This window comes from Bos grunniens, chromosome 14, assembly GCF_055505025.1.
Source record: "Bos grunniens cultivar Pamir isolate PY7600 chromosome 14, Bosgru_T2T1.0, whole genome shotgun sequence".
Taxonomy (NCBI): domain Eukaryota; kingdom Metazoa; phylum Chordata; class Mammalia; order Artiodactyla; family Bovidae; genus Bos; species Bos grunniens.
The window spans coordinates 51,195,650-51,217,763 of NC_141178.1; the positions used below are offsets into that span (position 1 = coordinate 51,195,650).

At 36.9% G+C, this 22,114-nt stretch overlaps 1 protein-coding gene across 20 annotated transcripts in view; it reads left to right on the top strand.

Annotated features, from left to right (window-relative positions):
• Positions 1-22,114, top strand: part of PPP1R42 (protein phosphatase 1 regulatory subunit 42) — a 52,233-nt gene that overhangs the window by 9,047 nt on the left and 21,072 nt on the right. For 5 of the 20 annotated variants that reach the window (XR_015140782.1, XR_015140781.1, XM_086336732.1 and 2 more), the window contains exons 2-5: positions 9,751-9,968; positions 11,102-11,268; positions 12,498-12,636; positions 14,143-14,259. Coding sequence is in view for 13 of the 20 variants with exons in the window: in XM_086336732.1 (XP_086192858.1) it covers positions 9,840-9,968; positions 11,102-11,268; positions 12,498-12,636; positions 14,143-14,259 (552 nt within the window). In the remaining 7 variants the exon portion in view is untranslated. Of the gene's footprint in view, positions 1-9,750; positions 9,969-11,101; positions 11,269-12,497; positions 12,637-14,127; positions 14,260-14,545; positions 15,313-22,114 lie in introns of those variants that run through there. The other 15 variants (XR_015140780.1, XR_015140779.1, XM_086336731.1 and 12 more) reach the window with 7 other exon arrangements.

Genomic DNA, 22,114 nt, shown 5'->3' on the forward strand with positions numbered 1-22,114 from the left:
ACTTATATACAACATTAGCCTCTTTCCTTTTCTAGTTCTCTGAGGAAATTAATTTCTGTACAAACACCAACTTGTGCACTGGAATGTAGAGACAGAGTCCATTTATAGCATGGTCTTCCGTGAAGATTCAGATGATCCAAAATTTATGTTTTAGCCCAGGTTAGAAAACAGAGCCTGAAGGAAAAACTCATGTGATAACACTTTTTCAGGGGTTGTAATCTCAGGGAAGCAGGAGAGAGGCAGGAAAGGACTAAGAGATAGAAGGAGAGCAAATTAAGAGAGTGTATAACCCAGAAGAACACCACATATTTTCAAAGGGACCTTTTGAAACCAATGTGTCTCCTAAAAGTCCATGGGGGGAAGAAGGGAGAAGTCATTCATGGCACCTGTCTCCCATTAGTCAAAGTCACTCTCAAAGGACATCACTTTCTTCATAGTATAGGGCTGCTCCTGCATGGCCACCTGTATAGCAGTCTCCTGCCTCAGCTATAAGGGAAAAACCTTGGGTTGTATAACTTCTTTATGATATGCATTTTTACCATAGTTATCAGTGTAAAAAATGTATTTGAAGTTTCTAGAAAAGTTTCCAGAATTTTAAGATATGGGCCAAAGAAATCATATTTTTAAAGTATTTTAAATATTTTTAAAACAGTGCATTTCAACACATTAGGTACAGAGAATATAATTCCTAAAAGAATGACATTTACAGTATAAACAAAAATATTTGATCCCTAAAAACTTCTCAAAAAAAACACCTCATGTGTGGCCTTAATTAGAAGAAAATTATAAAACAATTGAAAGTCATTTAAAGAAACATTCTAAAATGGAGACACATACCATAGTAATGGAAAAGATAATTCAGAGAGATGTTGTGTGCATGCGTGCCTGCTCAGTTGCGTCTGACTCTTTGAGACCCTGTGGACTGTAGCCCACCAGGCTCCTCTGTACATGGGATTCTCCAGGCAAGAACACTGGCGGGGGTTGCCATTTCGTCCTCCAGGGGATCTTCCTAATCCAGGAATCAAACCTGCATCTCCTGTGTGTCCTTACATTGGCAAGTAGATTCTTTACCACTGATCCACCTAAGAAGCCCAGGTGTTAGTGCTTCACTAATTATTTCTAAATTCAATGCAATTCCTAATAAAATTCTGAGAAGATTTTTTATGGAACATGATAAGTTGATTTTTTTTTACATGTATATGAAAGAGTTAAGGAGGTGAGGATTCCAGAACTGTAGCAGAATAGGGAGCCTAAACAGCAGCTACATGGGTAGAACATGTCCACTATAACTATTTTAGAATGCTGGAGTCTGCTGAAGGCTTACAACTTCCAAGGAAGAATTAGATGATAAACTGCGTAAAATATGGTTCATTTCGGTCAATTTCAGATCTTACCTCTACAATAGCTACCCATCCCCCAGACCCAATCCTGTGCAGGAAGCTGGGCAGGGGTTTCTGTAGCATCTTGCACACAGCTTACAGGCACCAGGTGGGCAGAAAGCACACTATCCACCAAATATTGAGGATCTGCCCTCCTATCACTGACTGCTGCTTCTGGTTACAGAGATGCAGACAAAGAGGTGGCACCTCTCCCCACTCTTACAAACCCCATTCCCTCTGACTGAAATGACTTTCAGGGGGATTTACAGGGCTACTGCCTCCCTTTCCCAGAGAAGGCAATGGCACCCCACTCCAGTACTCTTGCCTGGAAAATCCCATGGATGGAGGAGCCTGGTAGGCTGTAGTTCATGGGGTCGCTAAGAGTCGAACACAACTGAGCGACTTGACTTTCACTTTTCACTTTCCTGCATTGGAGAAGGAAATGGCAACCCACTCCATTGTCCTTGCCTGGAGAATCCCAGGGACGGGGGAGCCTGGTGGGCTGCCATTTATGGGATCGCACAGAGTCGGACACGACTGAAGTGACTTAGCAGCCTCCCTTTCTACTAACTTCCATTTATTTTTCTCTTTTTTCCTTTTTTGGAACAAGACATTAAAACACTAGGGCATTCAAAAGCAGCTGCACATAAAGGGAAAACCAGAAACTGCCCTGTACATGCCAAGAAAAAGGTTTCAGACTCAGGAAACACCTGAGAAGACCTAAGTTTACACCTCAGGCTGGTCCCCAGCACAGAAATAGTCTGTAACAATCAAATAACCAAAACAATAACAACAAACCATAAATTCTAGAGAAGGAGGAGAATCTGATTTTAAGAGCTACAATATTATTAGATTAAAATGTCCAGTTTTCAACAACAAACAAAAGGTATACAAGGAAACAGGAAAGTATGATCTATTCAAAAATAATCAGAGATTGTCCCTGAAAGAGACCTGATGGCAGATATACTAGACAAAGACTTTAAAACGACTGTATTAAAGATGCTCAAAAAAACTAAAGAGGTAGAGAAAAGTCAAGAAAATGATACATGAACAAAATGGAGATATCAATGAAAGGTAGAAAGCCTAAAAAGGAATCCTGGAGCTGAAAAGTACAATAACTGAAATGAAAAATTCACGTGTGGGTTTCAAAGGCTGATTTTAACAGGCATAAGAATCATCCAATGATCTTGAAAAGAGGACCATGAAAATTATTAAGTCTAGGAATAGAAAAAGAAAAATACTGAGAAAAGTGAACAGAGTCTAAGGGACTTGTGATACAGCATCATGCAGACCAATATATGCTTTGTGGGAGTCCCAGAAAGGAGAGCGGGAAGAAAGAAAGAAGGAAGAGAAGAGAGGGAGGATTGAGCAGAGAGAATGTTTGAAGAAATAATGGCTGAAACCTTTCCTAACTTGATGAAAAACATGAATCAAAACATGCAAGCAGCTCACTGAACTCCAAGTAAGATGTATTCAAGAGACCCACACTGAGACACATTATAATCAAACTTTCAACAGACAAATCTTAAATGCAGCAAGAAATAACTCATTACATACAAGGAACCCCTAATAAGATTATCCACAAATTATTCAACAGAAATGTTCAGAAGACAGTGGGCGTATATATTCAAAGTGCTAAAGAAAAGAAGAATCCAGTATTGGCAAAACTGTTCTTCAAAAGTCAGGCAAAAATACATTTCCAGGTAAATGAAAGCTGAGGGAGCTCACTGCACTAGACCTGCCCTGCAACAGGGAGTCCAGCAAGGTAAAATGATAGAACACTAGTGATTTGAAGATAGTAATTCGAAGCCATATAAAGAAACTAAGATCTCAACAAAGGTAAATACATGGACAATTATAAAAGCTGGAATTTTTGTAACCGTGGTTAGTAATTGCACTTTTTATTTTTCCATGTGACTCAAGAGACTTATATATTTTAAAACATGATTCTAAAATCTAGTATTATTGTAACTTTAGTTTTTAACTCTCCATATTTTATTATATAATTTAAGTAACTAATGTATTCAAAAGAATTGTTTTAGGTACACAGTGTATAAAGAGGTAACTTTGTGACATCAACAATCAAAAAAGGTAGGGCGAGAGCTATAAAGGAACTGAGCTTTATATATTATTTAAGTTGTGCTTAGCTGCTCAGTCATGTCTCACTCTTTGTGACTCCATGGACAGTAGCCCATCAGGCTCCTCTGTTAATGGGATTTTTCAGGCAAGAATACTGGGACGGGTTGCCATTTCCTCCTCAAGGGGATTTTCCCGACCTAGGGATTGAACCCATGTCTCCAGTGTCTCCTGCATTGCAGGCAGACTCTTTACCTCTGAGCCATTGGGGGAGCCCCTTTATTTAAGTTAAGCTGGCACATATTCAAATTAGAGTGATATAACTTTAGGATGGTAAATGTAATCCCCATGGTAATCATAAAGAAAACAGCTCTGGAATATACACAAAATGAGAAAGGAATTTAGTTTTACTACAAAAAATCAACTCAACAAAAAATAAGACAGGAAAGCAGAAAACAAGGGGCAAAAAGCTATAAGGCATATAGAAAATAGATAATAAGATGACAGAGACAAACAGTTATGCACCTCATGAGAAGCCATCAAAATATATGAAGTAAAAACTGACAATTGAAGAGATAAACAGATAATCCTACAGTACTAATTGTAGACGTCAATATTCTGCTTTCAGTAATGTCTAAAACAACCAGACAGAAGTAAGGAAATAGAGGTTTTAAATAACATCATAAAATAACTGGGTCTAACAGACACATACAGAATGCTCCACCCAACACCACCACCACACACATTTTTCTGAAATGCACATGGGACATTTTCCAGGATAAACCACATTAGTCTACAAATTAAATTCTGATAGATTCTAAAAGACAGATGTCATACAAAGTATCTTCTCTAACCATAATAGTATGAAGTCAAAAATCAGTAACAAAAAGAAAATTGGAAAATTAACAATAAGCAACACACATATGAATCAAAAAGGAAATCACAAGAGAAATTAGAAAATACTTAGAGATGAATGAAAATGAAAAACACAACATACCAAAACTCATGGGACACAATAAAATTGATACTAAGGGAAATTTATAGCTATAAATGCTGAGAGAAAAAACAAGAAAGATCTCAAATCAACAGGCTAACTTTACAACTAAAGGAACTAGAAAAATAACTAAGGCTAGTAGAAAGAAGAAAATGATGAAGATTAGAGCACAGATAAATGAAATAGAGAATATAATATAGCGAAAACCAATGAAACCAAAAGCTACGTCTTTGAAAAGATCAACAAAATTGACAAACTTTTAGCTAGATAGACTAAGAAGAAAAAAAAGACACAAAGAACTAAAATGAGAAATGAAAGTGGGGACATTACTATCAATCTACAGAAATGAAAAGTATTGTGAGAATACTATAAACAACTGTATGTCAAAAACTGGATAACCTAGATTAAATAGGAAAAAATACTAGAAACATAAAACCTACCAACAGTAAATCACAAAGAAATAGAAAATTTGAATAGACATGTAACTAGGGAGGAAATTGAATCAGTAATCAAAAATCTCCCAACAAAGAAAAGCCCTGGCTCTGATGGCTCCACTGGTGAATTCAACCAACCATTTTAAGAAAAACACCAAACCTTCTCCAAGTTTTCCAAAGCTCTGAGAAGGGAACACATTCTTACTCATTCTGTGAGGCCAGCATTACTGTGATACCAAAGTCAAAGACACTGCAACAAAAGAAAACTACACATGTATATGTATGACTGGATGCCTTTGCTATTCACCTAGAACTATCACAACATTGTTAGTTAAATCAGTTATACCCTAAACCAAATAAAAAGTTAAAGAAAAGAAAAAATTAAGACGCAAAAGCCTGAAAAAAAAGAAAATTACAGACCAATATCCCTTACAAGCACTGATGCAAAAACGCTCAGCAAAACACTACCAAACCAAATTTAGCAGCATATTAAAAAGATTATACAGCATGAATAAGTGGGATATATCCCTAGAATACAAGGATGGTCAACATATAAAAACTGATTTACATAATATTTTATATTAACAGAACGAAAGAAAAAACAGATAATACAGAAAAAAATTTGACAAAATTCAACAACCTAAATTTTCACAATAAAAATACTCAACTAACTAGTAATAGAAGGAAACTACCCAGACATAATCAAAGCCACATATGAAAAACTCAAAGTGAACATCAGACTTAATAATGAAAAATTGAAAGCATTTCCTCTAAGGCAAGAATGCTCACTTTCAACACTTGTATTCAACAGCACACTGTAAGTTCTAGCCAGAAACATTTGGCAGGAAAAAGAAATAAAAGGCATCCAAAATGGAAAAGATGAAGTAAAATTATCTCTGTTTGCAGGTAATAGGATCTAAACCATAGAAACGCTAAAGATTACACATATACATACACACAAATGTTAGAACTAATAAATGAATTCAGCAAAGTAGCAGGATAAAAAGTCAACAAATATCAGTTTCATGTCTATACATGAACAACAACCTGAAAAGGAAATTTTTTTTAAAAATTCCATTTACAGAAGCATCAGAAAGAATAAAACACTTAGGAATTAACCAAAAAGGTGAAAGATTTATACACTGCAAACTATACAACACTGCTGGAAAATAATTTAAGAGACAGAAATAAGTGAAAACATATCCCTTCTTCATGGCCTGGAAGACTTAACATTGTTAAGATATCAATAATACCCAAAGCAATCTATAGACTTATTGCAAGCCTTATCGCAAGCCTTATCTAAACCCCAGTGATGGGTTTGTGTGTGTGTTTTTTTTAAGAAACAGAAAAATGCATCCTAAAATTCATAAGGAACTCAAGAAATCCAAATATCCAAAACAATTTTGAAAAAGAACAAAGCTAGAGGACTTGTACTTCCTGATTACTGCAAAGTTATAGCAATCAAAACAGCATGGTACTGGAATAAAGACATATAAACCAATGGAATAAAATAGAAAGAAATAAGTCCTTACATATACAGTCAAATGATTTTTGACATGGGTGTCAAGATCATTCAATTGGAAAAGGACAGTCTTTTCAACAAATGAAGCTGGGAAAGTTGTATATCCACATACAAAGAATGATGTTAGACCCTTATTTAACATCAAATCAAAGATTAACTCAAAATAGATCAAAGACCTTAATGCAAGACCTGAAACTATAAAACTCTTAGAAGAAAACAAAGAGAAAAAGCTCCACAATACTGGATTTGGCAATGATTTCTTAGAAATGACATCAACAAAACAGGCAACAGGATAAAAAGTAGGCAAATTATTATATTTCATGAAAATATTTAAAATTTGTGCTATCAACAGAGTAAAAAGACAATACAGAGAATGGGAGAAAATACTTGCAAGTAATATATCTGATAAGGAATTGATATCCAGAATATGTAGAGAACTCTTAAATCTCAAACCGGCAAAGAACATGAAACTGTTTGTAAATCATACATCTGATAGGGGTCTACAACTCAATAAGAAAACAATCTGATTAAAAATGGGCAAAGGACTTGAATACATTTCTCCAAAGAAGATAGGCGAATGGCCAATAAGCACATAAAAAGCTCAACATCACTAATTAGGGAAATGAGTATTGAAACTACAATGAGATACTACCTCATGCCCATTAGGATGGATACAATAAAAAAATACAGATAATAACAAGTGTTAGCAAGAATATGAATTACTGGAACTCTTGTGCAGTTGGTTGTAATGTAAAATGGTAAAACTACTGTGGAAAACAATAGCAGTTACTAAAAAAGTCAAAAGTAGAATTACCATATGATCCAGCAATTCTGCTTACATACATATACCAAAAAGAATTAAAAACAGGATCTCAAAGAGATTTTTGTACATCCATGTTCACAGCAGCATTATTCACAATAGTTAAAACACAGAATCAGCTCAAATGTCCATAGATGGGTGAATGGTAAACAAGATCTACTACACACATATTAGATCGATCAGTCGCTCAGTCGTGTCCAGCTCTTTGCGACCCCATGAATCACAGCACGCCAGGCCTCCCTGTCCATCACCAACTCCCAGAGTTCACTGAAACTCACATCCATCGAGTCAGTGATGCCATCCAGCCATCTCATCCTCTGTCGTCCCCTTCTGCTCCTGCCCCCAATCCCTCCCAGCATCAGAGTCTTTTCCAATGAGTCAACTCTTCGCATGAGGTAGCCAAAGTACTGGAGTTTCAGCTTTAGCATCATTCCTTCCAAAGAAATCCCAGGGCTGATCTCCTTCAGAATGGACTGGTTGGATCTCCTTGCAGTCCAAGGGACTCTCAAGAGTCTTCTCCAACACCACAGTTCAAAAGCATCAATTCTTCGGTGCTCAGCCTTCTTCACAGTCCAACTCTCACATCCATACACGACCACAGGAAAAACCATAGCCTTGACTAGACGGACCTTTGTTGGCAAAGTAATGTCTCTGCTTTTCAATATGCTATCTAGGTTGGTCATAACTTTCCTTCCAAGGAGTAAGCGTCTTTTAATTTCATGGCTGCAGTCACCGTCTGTAGTGATTTTGGATCCCAGAAAAATAAAGTCTGACACTGTTTCCACTGTTTCCCCATCTATTTCCCATGAAGTGATGGGACCGGATGCCATGATCTTCGTTTTCTGAATGTTGAGCTTTAAGCCAACTTTTTCACTCTCCACTTTCACTTTCATCAAGAGGCTTTTGAGTTCCTCTTCACTTTCTGCCATAAGGGTGGTGTCATCTGCATATCTGAGGTTACTGATATTTCTCCCAGCAATCTTGATTCCAGCTTGTGTTTCTTCCAGTCCAGCGTTTCTCATGATGTACTCTGCATATAAGTTAAATAAACAGGGTGACAATATACAGCCTTGATGTACTCCTTTTCCTATTTGGAAACAGTCTGTTGTTCCATGTCCAGTTCTAACTGTTGCTTCCTGACCTGCATACAAATTTCTCAAGAGGCAGATCAGGTGGTCTGGTAGTCCCATCTCTTTCAGAATTTTCCACAGTTTATTGTGATCCACACAGTCAAAGGCTTTGGCATAGTCAATAAAACAGAAATAGATGCTTTTCATATACTGGAATATTATTCAATAGTAAAAAAGGAAGGAGGTTCTGACTTACATTACAACAAGGATGAACCTTGAGGACATTCAGTTCAGTTTAATTCAGTTGCTCGGTCACGTATGACTCTTTGAGATCCCATGAACTGCAGCACGCCAGGCCTCCCTGTCCATCACCAACTCCCAGAGTTTACCCAAACTCATGTGCATTGAGTTGGTGATGTTGAGGACATTATGCTAAGTGAAATAAGCCAGTCACAAAAATAAAATATTATTCCACTTATATGAGGTTCTTAGAATCATCAAAATCATAGAGACAAAGTAGAATGGTGGTTGCCTGGGCCATGGAAGACAGGTAAGTATAGGGAGTTATCGTTTAACAGGAATAGAATTTCAGTTTTACAAACTGAAAAGAATACTAGAGATAGACTATGGCAATGGCTGTACATTATAAATATATTTAGTAAAACTGAACTGTACACTTATAAAATGGTAAAGATGATAAACTTTGTATTTTATCATAATAAAAAAATTGGAAAATAAAAGAAAAGAGTTAGGAATCAAGAGTAATCAAGGTGGAGAGATACTATTAAGCAGAAGCTATATTTTTTTAATGTAGTAAAAGATATCAAGAAATTTTTTGTTCGTGTTTTATGCTTTTTGTAGCATATAAGTTAACTCCTTCCATATCCTAATTTTAAGAGAAAGACCTGTATTTCCTTCTAAATATATTAAAGTTTTGCTTTGCACATTTTGGTCTCATCTAGAAGTATTTTCACCACTGTCCGATGAATACACTAAAGGTTTTCACACCGTGTGTTCTTGATTTTGGACACTAAGGTACTATGGTACCAAGGTACTATGAAAAAAAGAGCCAGGAGGCCTGGTCTCATTTTCAACTGTCACTAACTTGATTGGTTTGAGACAAATCTCTGGCCTTTAATTTCTTCATGGGAGAACACTAAATGATACTGAGGTCTTTTTCAACTCAAAGAGAGAAAAATGATCCATCCACAATAACAAGTCAACACTAGGGAGAGTAAAAGATTTAAAAGTAAAACTGAATTTGCACTGTAATTTAATTTAATTTTGGTGTTTTATATCTTTTTATGAAAAGAATTAAAACTATAAACTTAGAAAAAACATAACCCTAAAACTGCTTGTGAACGACTTTATCAATAGTTTTATATATTAAAAAGTCAAAGTAATTTTTCCTAAATTGCTGTGTACATAATACTCCTTTTTTTCTTTGCTTTTTAGAAAGTTGGGCATAAAACAATACTTAAACCACTTTTTAACATGGTTATCAGAAGAGAGCTATTGCCAAGAGTTTGATTTATAGAGAAGTCATGGTTCGACTGACTTTGGATCTAATTGCCAAAAACAGCAATCTTAAACCCCGAAAAGAAGAAAACGTTCTACAATATCTGAAGAAAATAACTCATATAAATTTTTCAGATAAAAATATAGATGCAATTGTAAGAACTCTGAAATTATTTCTTATTTTTATATAATTAGCAATGTAAAGTATAGAAATTGGTATATCCAACTAGTTCCCAAGATGTGGCTGTATTTTAAAAGATCTTAACTTAATGAAAGCTGGGATATTTTTTAGCAGAATTTCACTCCTACCTCTTGCCTACTTACTCTAACTCTACCACAACACAAAAAATGATAGATTCTTTAAAAATATCTTTAAGTATTTTCTTACCTTCAAAAGTAAGTAGTGTTCATTTATATAAAGACATATAAAAAGAAAGAAATTGACTTTAATTCTTTCACATAGAAAAACCAAGGGTGATGTCCTTTCTCCCTTTTTTTCCTAGACATAAGTGTTAGTCAGTCAGTCCTATCCAACTCTCTGTGACTCCCTGGACTATAGTCCACCAGGCTCCTCTGTCCATGGGATTCTCCAGACAAGAATACTGGCGTGGGTAGCCATTCCCTTCTTCAGGGGATTTTTCCCGACCCAGGGATTGAACCCAGGTCTCTCATATTACTCCGGCAAATTCTCTACCACCTGAGCCACCAGGGAAGCCCCCTATACATACTATACATATAGTCATATAGTTTTACAATAATGGGTCATATTGAATGTACTGTTTTCATTTTTTTAATGAGATCTACAAGATATTACTAAAGAAATTAAAGGATATTTAATGGTGTTCCCTTCAATCGCATTATTATAGCTTATTAATCCATTGTTCTTGAATATCTAGATGATTTCCAGTGGTTTTTCAATATTCCAAACCACACAGTTTATTTCCAATCCTACAGAAAGATTAAGCCCTGATTCATAACGTTGAAGCAATAATTGGTTAGATGCTTTAACTTCCAGGAGTCTAACTGTTTCCAAGGAAAACTGCTTGCACTGGGAAAACCTTTCTTAGCAAAAACAATTTTATTGATAAGGTTACAGAATACTAAAGCCTAGAACTAATATTGTAAGCATTCTGGTCTTATTTTGACTGTGCTAAGAATGGGGGAATTCTGTTCTTTTATATTAACCTTAATGAAATGTATCGAATGATAGAGTGAAAAGCTTTCTTGAAAACGACCCTCTAAGTTTTCATAAGAAATTAAGTATGATCTGTTTTTGTTTTCCTTTTAGGAAGATCTCTCTCTTTGTAAAAATCTTAGTGTTTTATATTTGTATGATAACCGCATTAGTCAAATCACTAACCTGAATTATGCCACCAATCTGACCCACTTATACCTACAAAACAATTGTATTTCATGTATAGAGAACCTCAGGTCATTAAAGAAACTGGAAAAACTGTAAGTGCTTTTATTTCTCAGTAATGTAATTGTCATCATTACAGTAATATTTTTGCATGCAAGCATTTCCTTTATCTGTCCCATTTTTATTCCTCTGCAATATTACTGTTATATATGTAATACTTGATAATTTGTATTCTGTAAGCCCTGGTATGCTTCTTTTGCAGGAGGGTGAGTTGTCTCAAGGGCTTATAGGGATATCTAAAACATGCTTATTTAGGCTCAAATGGTGAAAAAAGTATCCATGGAACCCAAATGAGTTCTGTGCCTTTCAGAATCACACATCTCAAAAGGGCAGGGTCATAGAACTGATAATGTTGATGTAGATTTGACTGTAAAAGGCATTACTGCCTATGATTTTAATTAAACAATGGGGCCCAGTGGATCCAATTTCCCCATATTGGAAGAACTATCACTGCTTTCCAAAAAGCAGGCCAAGGTCTCAGAATGGGGGGAAGAAGTAAGGTGGGAGACGCTTATTAAAACTTCATATTGCTGTATAAAACAGACATGCAAAAAGGATTTACTATGTAACACAGGGAACTATGTTCAATATCTTCTAATAACCAATAATGGAAAAACAATCTGAAAAAAAAATATATATATATATAATTGGGTCACTTTGCTATACACCACAAACTAACACAATACTGTAAATCAACTATATATCAATTTTTAAAATGCAGATTTCTGGGTTCCAACCTAGGTAACCAAATCAGAATCTCTGGCAGTTAGGCTCAGAAATCTTTACTTTTAAACCTATAACTCAGATGATTCTTATGCACTCTAACACAAGAGGAGCACAGATAGAGAGGACTAGTCCAGTTCTCTTATTTTAAAAATGAACATTTCTCAGAATTAATTAATTATAAGAATCAAATAAACAAACCTTTCACTGATTTAATACAAAAGAACATTCTGCATGTACAGATGACCTTTGACTACCGAGGTTTTTCAATAGAAAACACTATAGAGCTGCATGGTCCATGGTCCAGTTGGTAGATCTGCAAATATGAAGTAATCAGGGATAAAGAGTGCCCCTCTAAGTGATATGCAAATTTCACTACATGAAGGTCAGCGTCCCTAACCAGACCCCATACATACACCCAATATTCATTGGTAAACTGTATAATTTTCAAATAGTTCAATGATTTTGTTATGTTTTCATCATACACATAGACCGTGATGTCTCAGAATGCCTCCTTAAAATTTTGTTTTATATTTTGCAGATATCTGGGAGGCAATTACATTGCTGTCATAGAAGGCTTAGAAGGACTAGAAGGACTAAGAGAGCTTCATGTTGAGAGTCAGAGGCTTCCCCTTGGAGAAAAGCTCGTGTTTGATCCAAGAACCCTTCATTCTCTGGCAGTAAGGCTGCATTTGAGTATTCTGACAAAGACTATAGTGACCAATGGTTATAATGAAAAAAAAAGAAAGGTGGTGAAGGTTTATCTGGACATTGTACATACTGTGCATGTTTATATGGTCAGTTGAGAATTTAAGGGCTAAAACTAATTTTTCCTACATAATTTATTTGGCTGCTCTGGGTCTTAGTTGCAGCACAGGGGATCTTAGTTGCAGCATGGGAAATCTAGTTCCCTGTCCAGGGATTGAACCCTGGGCCCCCTACATTGGGGCTTCCTTGGTGGCTCAGACAGTAAAGAATCTGCCTGCAATGCAGGAGACCTGGATTCAATCCCTGGGTGATGAAGATCCGCTGGAGAAGGAAATGGCTACCAACTCCAGTATTCTTGCCTGGAAAATTCCATGGAAGGAGGAGCCTACCAGGCTACAGTCCATGGGGTCACAAAGAGTCGGATACAACTGAGCAACTAACCCTTTCACTTTCCCCTACTATGGGAGCATGGAGTCTTAACCACTGGACCACCAGGGAAGTCCTGGGTAGTGCTTTAAATTGGAAAAGAAAGGAGTGACCTGATTTCTATCCTATCCTCCCTACTCTCCTATAGAAACAACTATGTTTCAGCTCAACCTCAGCTGAACCAAGCAGACTTACCCCACTGTGGGGATGGCTAGTTCTATTACAAATTGCCACTGAAAATACTTTTGCTTGCTCATTTTGGCATAGATTCAGGCAGATTCTGAAATCCTATTTGAAAGGAATACTTTTAAAGCTATACTTCAAGTCCTGAAAAGTATCAGGAAGTATCTTCTCTAAAGGTGGGATACCTGAGTGAGTTGTCTCCATCTTGGTAGAGAATCCTGGGCCTTAACAGTTTAGATGCCTCTGACTTAGTGTTGCTCTATTATATACTTATGTCCTCATTAACAGCTGATTTTGAAGTTCTTGTTGATTGGTAATTATTATTTTACCTGGCTCCTGAACATACAAATTACCAAGAGAAAACTATATGGAGAGATACAGATAAAAATACAAACAAGATATTCTTTCAATTCTTGATCATGTTTCCTATTTAGAAAAACAAAGATGAAAACTGTTTCTCCCTAATCTTAGTGATATTTAACACAGAAGGATAATTTGCTTAAACTAAAATAAGCATTTTTTCTACAATGTGTTATTTGCTTATTGGGACATCTTTTTTCTCTCTTTCCTTCTTTCTTGGCTTCTATCTATAAATTTCTCTCATATCTTGGAAGAGAAAAATCAGATTTATGAAGGAACTTTAGACAAAAATAGTAAGTTACATTACAATTACCATAGTCCTAAAAGTTTCATCAGAAAAAGAAATGGCATAAAAACAAAACTTCCAAGGATTTTTATTTTCTTGTCTAAAGAGGAAAACAGCCTGAACTGATCAATTAAAAATTTTTCACAGATTAGGATTTCTGGTTTCTACATATAGCATTTAAGTAGATTATTTATTAATCCTAAATTAGTTCCTTTTCTTACAGAAATCCCTCTCTATATTGAATATCAGCAATAATAATATTGATGACATAAGAGACTTAGAAATACTGGAGAATCTTAATCAGCTCATAGCAGCTGACAACCAACTTCTGCATGTGAAGGTAAGGTAAAGAAAAAAGTTTTCAATATTTACATGAAATTGTGGTTGAAAATACTTATTTTACTATAGCTATAAACTTACTTTTAAAACTATTCTAAGTTTGTTCTAAAAGTAGTTCATTAGTCTTTACTTTGTAATGTATTTATTTGCATAATTCTGCTCTTACCTGATTTTCTCTTCCATACCCCAAGATCTCCATCCCTCACCGACAGACAGATGTTTCTCTGAGAAGCAAGTATATGCTTTTTCCACTCAATGTTATTTTTCTATCAAATGTTTCCCTCTAGATACTTTGCTGTCAAAGGTCCATATAGTCAAAGCTATGGTTTCCCCAGTAGTCATGTACAGATGTGAAAGTTGGACCATAAAAAAGGCTGAGTGACGAAGAAATGCTGCTTTTCAAACTGTTGGAGAAGACTCTTGAGAGCCCCTTGGACTACAGGGAGATCAAACCAATCAATCCTAAAGGAAATCAACCCTGAATATTCATTAGAAGGACTGATGCTGAAGCAGAAGTTCCAACACTTTGGTCACCTGATGTGAAGAGCTGACTCATTAGAAAAGACCCTGATGCTAGGGAAGATTGAAGGCAGGAGGATAAAAGGATGACAGAGGATGAGATGGTTGGATGGCATGATCAACTCAATGGACATGAGTTTGAGCAAACTCTGGGAAATGATGAAGGACACAGAACCCTAGGGTGCTGCAGTCAATGGGGTCGCAAGGAGCAGACACAACTGAGTAACTGAACAAGACACTAGATTTCTTGCCTCTTAACTCTGATCTCCCAATGAACGAGTTTCTAGTAACTGTAACTAGACGTGAACGCTCTCCTTGCTGCTCCTCCAAGGGAAACACCTGTATCTTTAATTTATTCTAATTTGCACTAGCTATATTCTGGTCATATTATGCCATATCATACCACATTCATTCAATTACTCATTCATTCAAACATGTATTGAGCATCTACATGTTTGCCAGGCATTATACTACTCTATGTAGATCAGAAGAAGAAAGAGTACAGGCCCAGGGAATAAAAAAAAAGTCAACAAGTGATCAGACTACAATGTGGTTCTGTTTTCATAAGTATTATAGTATCACTAACTTAGCCTAGGGCTAGGGAAGACTTCCTGGAACCAGTCATTTGTGAGCTGAACCACTGCCAAGACCTCATAGTTTCTGGTTTGGCAATGACGTGGCTGTGATATAATTCCTTTACATTAGACCATAGGAAGAAGAATAGGCTTCTTTCCCCCCATAAATAGAACTCTTGTTTCAAAAGCACTTACAGCAAGAAAAAAAAAAATAAGCACTTTCAGACAGCTATCCACTGACTCTAAAACAGTTATTTCTGGTCTTGTTTCCAAATTTAGCACTATTACCTTGCTCATCTCATAGCCACTGTAGTTGTTCACTTGCTAGGTTCTGTCCAACTCTTTGCAACCCCATATACTGCAGCACACCAGGATACCCTGTCCTTCACTATCTCCCAGAGTCTGCTCAGACTCATGTCCATTGCATTAGTGATGCCATCCAACCATCTCATCCTCTGTTGCCCCCTTCTCCTCCTACCCTCAATCTTTCCCAGCATCAGGGTCTTTTCTAATGAGTCAGTTCTTCACATCAGGTGGCCAAAGTGTTGGAGCTTCAGCTTCAGCATCAGTCCTTCTAATGAATATTCAGGGTTGATTTCCTTTAGGATTGACTGGTTTGATCTCTTTGCTGTCAAAGGGACTCTCAAGAGTCTTCTCTGGCACCACAATTCAAAAGAATCAGTTCTTCAGTGCTTAGGCTTCTTTATAGTCCAACTCTCACATCCGTACATGACTACTGAAAAAACCATAGCTTTGACTATATGGACCTTTGTTGGTAAAGTGATATCTCTGCTTTTTAATACGGTGTCTACGTTTGTGATAACTACGGTCAGCAGTAGATAATTACTAAAATAAATATTATTCTACTACAAATGAATTCCCCCAAATATCAAAATGCCTTTAAGAGCAAGGCCTTTTTGTCGATTTCAGGATGCCCTAGAGCTCAGGCCAGTGCCTGGCACACAGTAGACACCTACTACGTGTTTATAAAATGAATGAATACAATAACAATTTAAAATATTCAACCATCTGGGGAAGGAAAGCAAATCATTTAGTAAGTTCCGAAGGCTGAGATACACCAGAAGTTGCTTTTCCTTCCCATAGAGAAAAGATATTCACATTGTGAGGATGAAATCTCAAGTTCTTTTGCTGCCAGCAAGAAGATACACACAATTAAAAACACTGAGACACAGCTTCTTGGATGTCTGAATACAGACTTGCCTAGGAGTCATTTGGAATGTGCTTTTATGGTCATTTTAAATCATCCTCCGAAGGCTTAGTCAAAGGGCAGGAAGGTTAGCATCAGAATATTAACTTAGTTCTCTTTATATATTCCTGGGATCAGCGTCTCCATTTTTTGGCTTTAATTTTTCCATTCTTTATACTCATTGATCAAAGTTGCCCCAAAGCTGCTGACATCAAGCCCTGTGCCATGGGAGAGAAAGCTCAATGTGCCATACATAAAGTCACTGACACCCATCCTAAGAGTCTTCAACAACAGACAGCTTTGTGCCATGGGGAAAAAGAAATGTACATCATTAGAGAATTCTAACCAAACCACTATAATTACCGATGGCTTTTAGCACTCAAACCAGCTGCCCTTTATTTGGACACTGTAGGTTCCTCAAATGCATCTACAGAAAATACATGAAATAAAAAAATGAAAAAAATAATGGTCCCTTAGGATGATTGCATAAGGACCTGGAGGAATCTGGGCAAATAGCTTCTGTCCTCCCTGCTATTTGGGATTTCATTTCCTTCCCTCTCACCCACAGCTGCCACGGACTCCTTCCCCCAAGATCTTCTAGCCCTGCCAGCATCTCTCCTATTCCCTAGTCCAAAGTCCAGGCAGAGACTCTGGGTGAGGGAGACGAGGTGCGGGTAGAAGAGGAGTAGAGGAACAAACAAAATAGAAGATAAATCCTGTCTCTCCATTCTATGTCTGCAGCACTTCTAATCAGCAGAATTTTCAAAACAGTTCCATATAATCTCTTACTTAAAACTCTTGTTCTGCTTCTCACCTCAGATCCATTCATTCATTCAGGCATTCACTATTTCTTCTTTTTCATTCATTCAGAACACCTACCATGTGGCAGCACTTGCTAGACAAAGGGGAAGACGATAGTGAGCAAAAAAAAAAAAAAAAAACAGATCCAGTCCCTGAACTCAAAGATCTCTCAGCATTGAGAGGAAGAGAAACATTAAGCACATAACTATCCAAAACATAAGTAAAATTGTACCCCAGGCAAGTGCTATAAAGGAGCAGTATGTCGCTCTGAAAGCCTATAACTAGGGGAACTACCTTAGGGAGCTGAATGAAGGCTTCCCTTAGGAAGGCAGTGCTGAGCTGAGCTCTGAAAGAACAGAATGGCTTACCAAGTAAAGAGAATAATGTGCAAAGGCCGAGGGGCAGGTAAGAGTAGGACTCAGGGAGCCTGCAAGAAAAGCCATAAAGGATGCAGTCAAGTAGGGTAAGTTGCTTCCAAGAACTGAGACAAAGAAAGTACAAAATTGTCAATGTATTGCTCAGTGGTAATGTTAGTGGTTCCTGATCAAACGCACCAGGTTGTAACAGTGCCCAGTGATTGAGGAAGCAGAGGCAGTGACCAAGACCCTTATAATTCCAAGTGTGGTCCTAGAACCAGCAGCATCAGAAGTACAGAATCTCAACTTCTGCCCCCATACCTACTAAACCAGGACCTGCATTTAAACAAGAACTCTACATGATTCATAAGGACATAAAAGTTAGAAAAGAATTGGTCTGGACTACTATTTAAGGAAGTGTAGTGATGGTGGGTAAGAGATAGGATAAAGCCCAGAGGAGGTGGAGAGACTGGAAATTGAAGAGAAGGATGATCCCAAGAGTAGGAGGCCTGTGGAGAGAGGAAGGGATGAGAGAACTAATTCATTTGGGAAAAGAGGTAGGACTTTTCCTTTGCTGATAAAAATTGGAAAAAGGAATGGAAGAGGAAGTGTGAGACCAAAGGCAGAAAACTGAGAGAACTCTATGCTAGATGACCCAGTTCTCTTTAATAAAAATGGTGGCAGAATCAATCACTGAGGAGAAAGAAACATTTTAAGCCAAATAATAATCCATACTTTAGAAACTCCCTTTTTTAACTCATAGAGCTCTAGTTTAAATATTTTCTTTTGACTAGTATTTATTTGCATTTTTTCCCTGGTAACTCTTTTAAATAAGAATGAGACAATGGGGACTTCCTGGCAGTCCAGTGGCTAGGACTCCATGCTCCAAATGCAGGGGGTCTGGGTTCAATCCCTGATCAGGGAAATAGATGCCACATATAGTGCAACTAAGAGTCTGCATGCCACAACTAAAGATCTCGCATGACTCAACCAAGACCTAGCACACCCAACTAAATAAATATTTTTAAAAGAATGCAACAATGTATTAACCATTTATAATAAAACCTGGATTTCTGCAAGTAACTTGATGAGCCATGAACTAGTAAAAGGCCAACATTATATATCTTGCTGATACTATTAAATCAAATAAATATCATGGCTGCAAAAATGTATAACAACTTGAAAAAAAGTTTAATCTTTACCTTCAGTTTTTATGTCTGCAAAGTTTGCTAAGTCAATAAAATGATGTGAAAAGTTCATCTCCCAGTCAGATATATCAGTCAGTGATTTACTTCATTAGTTTTCTGATGCCCATTTATCATGAGGTAAAGCATTTTAGAATGAACAGTGGAAATCAAAAATTTGACGTGCTTGCCTTTTATAAAATATTTGACTTATAAGATACAAACAAATAAACCACTATGGCCTGTCATGTATTTCCAGTTTCTAATTTATTCAACCTCTGCTCAATATTGATCCTGACAAGCAAAGTAACTCAAAAGATAAATTTATTCACTCCACAGTTTAGTCAGGAACAAGCCCAAAATTATAGATTTTCCCAGGCAGATGATGACAGGCAGTCACAGGGATGACAAATGGCTGTCTTTAGATTTAGTTAGGACAGTTGGGCTAGACGTTTCCAATAAAGATTGGCGCATGCTGGTCAAATACAGGTTCATCAGTGGCCATCATTAATTGCAGCAAGAGCACTGCCAGTGCAGCACGCTCCTATCCTAGAGCTTAGACACCAGCCCTGCATGGGAAATAAAATCAGCTCCTTAGTATTTTGCAGCACTCCTCTAAGTGATAGCATGACATGATCATTTATCATACCGAGACTGTCCAGAGAAGTGTCTGCTCCCTTTAGCAACTTACTGAAGGGCACAAAAGTGAAAGCATTTTATGAAAGACAGGAAGGCAATGCACAACCAGAGCGTATCCAAAGGGTAATCATATTTCAACACAGGATTAGTTTAGTCTTAAATAAACATACACTGGGAGGAGGAGTATGCTGAGGGCCATTTATCAAGTGATGAACAATTAATAAAAACATACAGGACTCTTTATCCATATAAATTTTAAAGTTTTCTTATTGTTACTATAATGGGCATCATATTCAACACAGTACAAAGATGCAATGCGTAGTTCCATCCTTCCAGAGGTTTTTAAACTAAGAGAAATCCAATTAAATTCTCACAGAAAATTATGGTTGCATCAAAAGCTGTGGAACAAATGCTGAGAAGAGGGCATAACCCATGACCCAGGACTGAAGGATGAAATTAGAACTTTCGAAAAGAACTTTCTTTTAAGGCATCAGTTACTTGTCAGTGGATCAGAACCTGACTCTCTCTTAACGTCACTTTTTCTCTGTGTTGACCAAAATTGAGAGAGAAGTAGCTCAGGGGTAGCAGGGCAGACAAAGAGGCAGAGAAATAACACATGTATTCCCTATCTGCTCTGCCTCACACACTTTACATGCCACAGCAACGAATACTCTAATTACCCTCACTTTATAAATGAGGTCACAGACTTGCCTAAGGTCAAATAGTAAGAAGCGATGTCAGAAAGTTTAGGATTGCTTGTACAATTGCTTATACAATTCCTTGTATTTTTCACATAACTTATTTATTTGAATCCATCGGAGTCTAGCACAAAAATTAACCCGTAACTCAATACATACCTGATGAATAATGAAGTAAGCAGAACTAGAAATACTACTTTATATGGGAAGACATTGGTCTCTGAAAGATTAAAGTGCTCTGCAGTGGGTTCTGAAAACCCAGCTGTGCTTCTAATTATTCCCCAAAAGACAGCATTTCTTCATGTAGACACAGGCACCTATCTGGATGTTCCATTTTTGTTACCTCCTTTTACAGTTTTGGGAGGATATTTAATATGTAGAAGGGACCTGCTACCAAAGCTTCATGGTAAATATATATTCTAAAGTCTAAAGAATAAATATAGTCTTATTATATGAGTTTTTTTCCAAAAATGGAAAAATGAAATATCTAAGCAACAGTAAACATGGATCAAGCAAGAATAAGGTGGAAGATACAAATAGTTAAATAGATATACAATGCTAAATAGTATCCAGCTTTGAAGGTGAGGAAATGCTATGGGGAATAAAAATACCAGCCAATGCATTAACAATTACTTTCAGCTTAGAAATTAAGAATATGTATGTATAATTTGTATTTCCTAATTTTTCCCTTATAACCTATGATAAGTTTGGTCTTAGCCTGAAGAAAACAAAAGAATCATAGGTGTTTGCCTGCTGCTATCCTCTGGAACTTTTATTAACTTTGTAATTCTCATACTCATATTCTAATGAAAAGCAGTCCTCTTGGATATGCACAGTATCATATGTATACAGCAGTGCTCAGAAAACCAAAAGCTCTCCACAGGATTAGTTATTATCAGTATTTATTATTACTGTCAGCAACACATTTGCTTTAAAATAATGGTTTTGCCCTATTGAAGGTAGTTTTCCCTTTTTTTGCCTATGGCCACTGAATTATTAAAAATCAATCATGGGCAACAGAGTAGAAAGAGGGAAGAAAGCAAGGAAAGGAATGACAGAAAGACAAGACATTGGAGAAAGACAGTAACACTGGATTGAAAAAAAACAGGGAGAGAGAGGAGGTGATGAGGGCAAACAGAAAGCTTGTTCTTAAAGGTGACTAATCTGTTTTTCTCACATTTAGTTGGGTTTTCAACCATAGAACAATTTAATCATCCCTTTAAATATCAATAAGCTGATTTTCTTAAAAGCTATTAAAACATGAAAATGTTTATGATGCACATAAAACAAAACTGTACACACAGTATGATTGACAATTAAAAAAGAAATCCCTATGCTCAAAAAAGAAGACTAGAAGGATACATAACACATTAAAAGTGATCTTTGGGACTTCCCTGGTGGTTCAGCAGTTGGGAATCTGGCTGCCAGTGCAGGGGACGCCAGTTTGATCCCTGGTCTTGGAAGATTCCAAATGCCACAAGGCAACTAAGCCCGTGTGCCACGACTACTGACACCATGCTCTAGAGCTGGTGATGCGCAACTCCTGAGCCCATACGTCACCACTACTGAAGCCTGTGTGCCCCAGAGCTGGTGCTCCACAAGAGACGCCACCACAGTGAGAAACCTGCCACGGCAACTAGAGAGTAGCCCCTGCTCACAGCAGCCAGCGAAAGCCTGCACTCAGCAACAAAGACCCAGCGCAGCCAAAAAGAAATATTTCTTAAGTGATCTTTGGGTAATAAACACACATGGGATTTTTTTCTTCATTTTCTCCCTTTGATACATTTTTTATAGGTTTTAAAAGGAAAAGCAACTATATTGCTTGCAATGTCAATGGACTGCTTACTTACTACTCCATAATGGCCTTAATCTGTAAA